The following is a 6000-nucleotide window of genomic DNA, read 5'->3' as shown; positions in this document are numbered from 1 at the left end:
AATTTTGCAGAACTTTTGTTTAAATGCAGTAGAACCCTCAAAGCTTGGTCACATTATGTTTTTACTGATACGGCCCTCCCTCTGGCGTTCTGTTGCTTAATGATCATAGTGTTAATAGCTCATTAAGCTCTGAAACGAGTGGCAGCTTTCTTAAGTGTTTCATTTTAGAGAAACAAGGTTATATGTGACAAATGTGGCGACATGCTGATAAAGTGACAATACATAACAGAACGACAAAAAGTGTCCATAAAGATTTATCAAGTGTTCAGTCCATTATTCCAGCACTTACTGTGAAAATATTCATACTGCATATTCACTTACAAATTAATGTTATCTGGGGGACTGATGGTAGAGAGACAGCGGTGGAGTCAGCACTCAGACATTTATTAAAAGGATGTCTGCACTGGGTGAATGTGTGAGGTTAATGTGCATGTGTGAAGTGTGTGTGTGTGTGTGTCCTCTTGTCAAGACACAAATTCAGTGAAACCCATACACACCACTCTCATTGATTGGTCCAGGACAATGGGAAACAAACCAGTAGATAAACACACACACACACACACACACACACACACACACACAATTGTTCCTGTAAATGGTGTGGACAGTACACAGACTTCCATTCATTGTGTTGAGACGTACGCAAACCTTACCCACAAATAATACTAGCCTAACTCTATTGTATTGTATTGTACTGTAAATGTAATGATTCATCACAAACTCATGTGAGTGTTCAAACAGGTTTTGGTCCACACCATGTGATATGCACCTGTACGCTCACACAAACACATTGTCAGTGTGTAGAACATTATTTGTTAATTTTTTTGATAAATCCTTGTCTCTGCCATACAGTATGTTTAATGTACAAGAAAAAAGTGTGTTGATAAGAAATATTCAAATGATTATCTAAAGTTGCCTTAGGCTGGTGTATATATAGTTCTCAACAAAGCTGACAGATAGCTAATGCTGTGGCCAGAGAGCCATGTATAATGTCTATGTAGATCATACAAAGGGCTGCAGGCTGTGGTTGTACATGTACTAGTTGTGTGTAGTACTGTAGTGAGGGCACACTTGTTGATAACACAAGCCGGATAAATGCTGTGAGAATGAGGGATGCAATACTGAGCTATAGAATATTACATAACGAGGAGCTAGTTTAGACCTTGTTAGTGTAAAGAACAGATATAATTGGCTGGTCCAATTGTGAAGACAATATCACACCATGGAAAAGGCAGATTGCTTTCAAATTGCGTAAACAATAAATAAGAACTAAAAATGGAACTTCAAGGTTTTATGACAGCGACCAATTCAATTTTCCATTCTGTACAGCTCCATTTCCCACGACTGATCATCTACTTATCTAGATCTTAATCCCGGAAAACACTCTCGCCCTCATCCCTTCATTTCTTTATCAGAAACGTCACTGAATCTTCCTACCCACCACTCTCTCACCACACATCTCTCTCTCATTCAGAAAACACTGGGGCTATCTGCTGATGGAATCCAATTACAGCAGTTTGTTTTTGCATTGGGATGTTTCTGGGCTGGCCTTCAATTCATTAAGTCTTAAGAGCAAGCAGACTGCAGGAAAGAAAGGTAGTGACCTTATAAGGCGATTACCACTCACTCATACACACACACACACACACACACAGAGTATCAACAGGCTCAGACAAGACAATGACTCTCTGGAATGGTCGCCTAGCAACAGGAGGTCCTAAAAATACACTGCATGCGCATCGTATCACTCAAAACAATGTATTAGGCTGAGGCAGCTACTCCGAATAGCTAAACGTCTGCACGAGTACTAAATCCGTCACACTTCTTTCTCTTTTTTCCCTACTCTCTTCTTTTTTTTCTCTCTTTTATGTGTAACTATTCCATCCCTCATCCTTAATCTGCAGAAATACAGTAGACAGAGACTGAGGGAGGAGGGTGCCTTTGTAACTGTCTCTCTCTCTGTGTCTTTCTCTAAACGACGGTCTGCTTTGCTCTACCAAATATCAAATCACAGAAAACCCAACTGCTTACACATACTGACTTTGACAACATAAACAGTGACGACGGGTAACATACAGTAACATTTGAGTTGTAGTTTCTGACAACAGCAACAAAGTATTGTAGTCTGTATATTAAAATCATAATTAATCATAATAGTAATAATAGTAATAACACCTGCAATATTGGATCACAGAAAATCAACAGGGTTCCTTGGTGAACAGTTCCGAGCTCACAGCACACTTTCAGGGAGTCTACTGTGGCAAAGGTCATATCCTGTGCCCATCCAGTATTTCCACAATAAAACTTTTTTTTTTTTGACCTGGTGAAGGTGGTCCATGCTAAATGCCATCACACACACTGCTCCTTAATGCTCAACATACCTCCCCCCCCCCCCGAAATAAACAGAACGTGGCTGGTATTCTGCACCCAGCCTAGTCTTGGGCTAAATTAGTTTACACAGTCATAGAGAACACTCTTCCCAATGTCCTTTTATAGCCAGGGACTGGGCAGTGTCTGTGTCCAGTTGTAAATAGTCTTTGTAATCTTCAGCACCATCATTAGCAGTTTCAATATTCTCTTCATCCTGATTAGTTATTTACCCCCGAGCTTTATGAGTCCAGGCTCAGAGTGTCTGCTGTCCTTCATTAACTCAGCTTTTCCTTCTCCAATATTCAACACGATACATCATTTCTTCATATTAACATCCTCTTCCCTTTTTCTTTAGAACATCCATCCTTTTATTTAACACCACTTTCACAGATTTAGACTCATCTTGGTCCCAATGTCCTCTTTAGAATATCATCATTACAATTACACGATAACAACTTGACAATATTGACACTTGACACCATTGAAAAGGAGTAGAAAAACCTAGGAAAACGGATCTTCACACCGGCTCCAACAGGGGGGAGTGGCTGAAGAGGGACAGATCTATAGGCTCACTGGTTACTGGTACACTCTTTAAAATAAAGGTTGCATAAAGGGTTCTTGAGAGTCAGAGTAGAATTGATTCTTTGCAAAACTTCTCATTTGTTCACGATGATGCTTCAGTGTAGCACTTTGGCAACTGTTTATAGAGAACCTTCCACATAAAGCTATGTTTCAGTACCAATGATTGGATTTTCCTCATGTTCAAGCCAGGAACCATTTTAGAACCTTTTTTTTAAAGAGTGCTGAGACTAATTTTTAAGACAACTTCAGAGTTCTTACAGTAAGGCAGAAGGAGAAAGGAACCCACGGTAAGGTACTGCTTTAGAGAAGAGAGAGGACAGACCAGAGATGAAAAGTTTAAACTGTGGGAACTGAGGAGACACTCATAGTTCATTTGAAATACTACAATATGTCAGAGGATATTTATCTACTGTGAGAAGTCAACCTAAAGTCTCTTCACATGCTTTAATCCTGTTCTTACTCAGGGTCTCTCTCTCTTTTCAGAATCCAGGAATGTGGCAGTATGCTTCCAGAGAGGCTAGCAGGATGTAGATAAGCCAAAGCCCGATGAAGAACAAAGAGGTCAACATTTTGCAAGTCCGAGGGCCGCCCAGCTCTCCTCCAGCCACTGTGGGGCGCCGACGGTACAGAAGCACGCTCACACAAACCACGCACAGGGCGGTGAAGAGTGTGACGGAGAAGGCCAGAGAGCCTGGATCCACCAGGAAGGGTTTTCCCTTAGTGCGCCAGTATACAGCAGCGATGGTCCATGCCACACCAATGCCCAGGAACACGTTGACTGCATTACTGCCCGTCACGTTACCGATGGATGCGTCAGCGTACTGGTCCTGAATGGCAGCCACTTTACTAGCAAAGGTGTCTGTGGAAGAGAGACAGAAACCATTCAAAGGGTGGAAGGTTGTTATGGTTTATACAAACATGTATGCCTGCAGTTATTTTTATATAGACGTAGACACACACTTCAGCTGACCTCCCCATGCTTGTTTGTAGCACAGCGATGAGAGTCATATTCATAAATAGGATGATATATAAATATAAAATAGAAGATTCAGAATGAGCAATCCCATTTAATTTAATTGAAACTGGAGTTTAATTGGAATGATGAAACGGACTAAAGTAGAGAACACAGATTGTTGACATCAGAAGACCATTAATGATTAAAAGCGATGTTCTTCAAAGAAAACCAAACATCGTTTGAATACGTGTACCCTTGTGGTCCTATGAGATTCATTTAGAAATATGTACAAAATATTCAGAACTATGGCTGCCTGTGTCATAATAATCAGTTGCATTTATATGGTGTATTTCTAATACCATAGTTGGATAGAGGAGGAGTGGAGAAGTACTGAGAGAAGAGAGAGGATTTCTAAGATTCCTAAGAAGCTATACTTAGCTACGATTTATAAGAAGATAATAAAGAAACAAAGTCTTTGCTATAAAGAGTTCCAGAGCTTGGGTGGCATAATGCTGAATGATCTACCACAGCAGTAACTAATCAGAATTTAGGCACTGACAAATCAGAGGTTTTAAATGATCTTGCAAGATAGCAAGGGTGTGAAATTTCCCAAATGTGTCAGACCATGTAGAAATGGAGAACTTTAAACTGAATACGGAGTGGGACGGGTATCCAGTGTAGCGCAAGAAGAAAAGGGGTGATAGGAGCTGACATTTAAGAATAAGAGAGTGAACATACTTAAGGCAATGTATGCTTTAGTCAATGAAGTCAATGAAGATGGAGATGCATTAGGCTAAACAGGATGAGAATTTCAGCATTTTTTACATATTAACATTTATATATATATATATTCACAGGCAGGTTCATTAACAGATTAAAAACAGGTTGTGAGATGTAAAAAAAAAATGGTAAGAAACTAATTAAAGTAGAGTGAAGAATAAAAGTAGAGGACAGTGGAGAAATGCCTTGATGGTTTGAAGAAATCAGGGCTATAGAGAGATGGAGCATATGAAAGAGGAAAGGAGATTTTAATTGCACATTTGCTGAAGTCACACTTGCTAACAAGATAGAAGCTATAATACGTCACATGTCAACACCCCTGCACACAAGCTCACACTTACCTACATCAGCATACACACTTCTCTAACAAATCCTGTGTCTGTTTCACAGATAAATGTGTGGGTTTGCCATAATAAATATATAGTCACTACGCTGCATACACTCATTTTAGTTTAGCAGTTAGCGTGAGTAAATTCAGGTACTGCAAGGGGTAACTATCGATGATAAAGACATTTTATTGTGTGCAAACAGCCTGTGTAGTCTCATTTACAGCTTAAGGTCACCATGCCCAGTGTTAAGCTTCATCTGGAGAGGTATAAAACCTTTAACCTTATCTCTTCACTACCTCAAGTCACTAATGCTATTGTGGATCAATGCCTTCAAGTCTTCACAAAAAGTGTTTGGACATCTAGTGTTATACATTCAGGATCCCTGTAGGGGTCAACCATTCAGGCCTGTAAAGCTCTCTTGGTATGTACACATGCACTTGCTCATCCATGGGGAATACAGTGAAGAGTGAATCATCTGAACATCTCATACTTCTCCATATCTCAGTAAACATTGCTTGTGTTTAGTGCGCCACTGCACTCTTAAAACTGTATTTGTAATGAGGGCTTTATGTGTGAGACTAAAGCTCCTGCTGTGCCTACCCCAATATTGAATCCAATTTCAGAAAGAATCCTCCTCTTTAATCTTCCTCTTTCCATTTTGACCCAAAGTCAAGGTCAACTGGAACTGATTAGCATTTTTATGCAAGCAGCAGAGGAAGGTAGTGTGTTAACTGCATAATTGTTTCAATATTGATGTATGTGCATATGTATGTGTGTGTGTGTGTGTGTGTGTGTGTGTGTGCATGCACCCATTTATTAGATTTCAGCTCACTATGAGAAGAGGATTCACCATTTGTAACGGTGCCAGTTTCTTCAAGCAGCCATTATGTAAACTGCCTTTGGGCACAATGTGGCATTTCAACACTGATGACTGCTGCAGATTCGGTTGACACAACTTTACACTTGAAATCATTACAAAACTAT

General features: G+C 39.9%; 1 protein-coding gene across 2 annotated transcripts in view; it reads right to left on the bottom strand.

Moving 5' to 3' along the window:
- The window catches only part of slc8a4b (solute carrier family 8 member 4b), an 89015-nt gene that overhangs the window by 1430 nt on the left and 81585 nt on the right, over positions 1-6000 (bottom strand). For both annotated transcript variants that reach the window (XM_066681194.1, XM_066681195.1), the window contains one exon: positions 1-3811. This exon is cut by the window's left edge and continues 1430 nt beyond it. In XM_066681194.1, the coding sequence (XP_066537291.1) occupies positions 3432-3811 (380 nt within the window). In that variant the 3' untranslated portion in view covers positions 1-3431. The remainder of the gene's footprint in view (positions 3812-6000) is intronic.

Source organism: Hoplias malabaricus, chromosome 9, assembly GCF_029633855.1.
Source record: "Hoplias malabaricus isolate fHopMal1 chromosome 9, fHopMal1.hap1, whole genome shotgun sequence".
In the NCBI taxonomy this organism is placed as follows: Eukaryota; Metazoa; Chordata; class Actinopteri; order Characiformes; family Erythrinidae; genus Hoplias; species Hoplias malabaricus.
The sequence above is the reverse complement of the archived record's forward strand: the minus strand, read 5'-3'. Positions and strand labels throughout refer to the sequence as shown.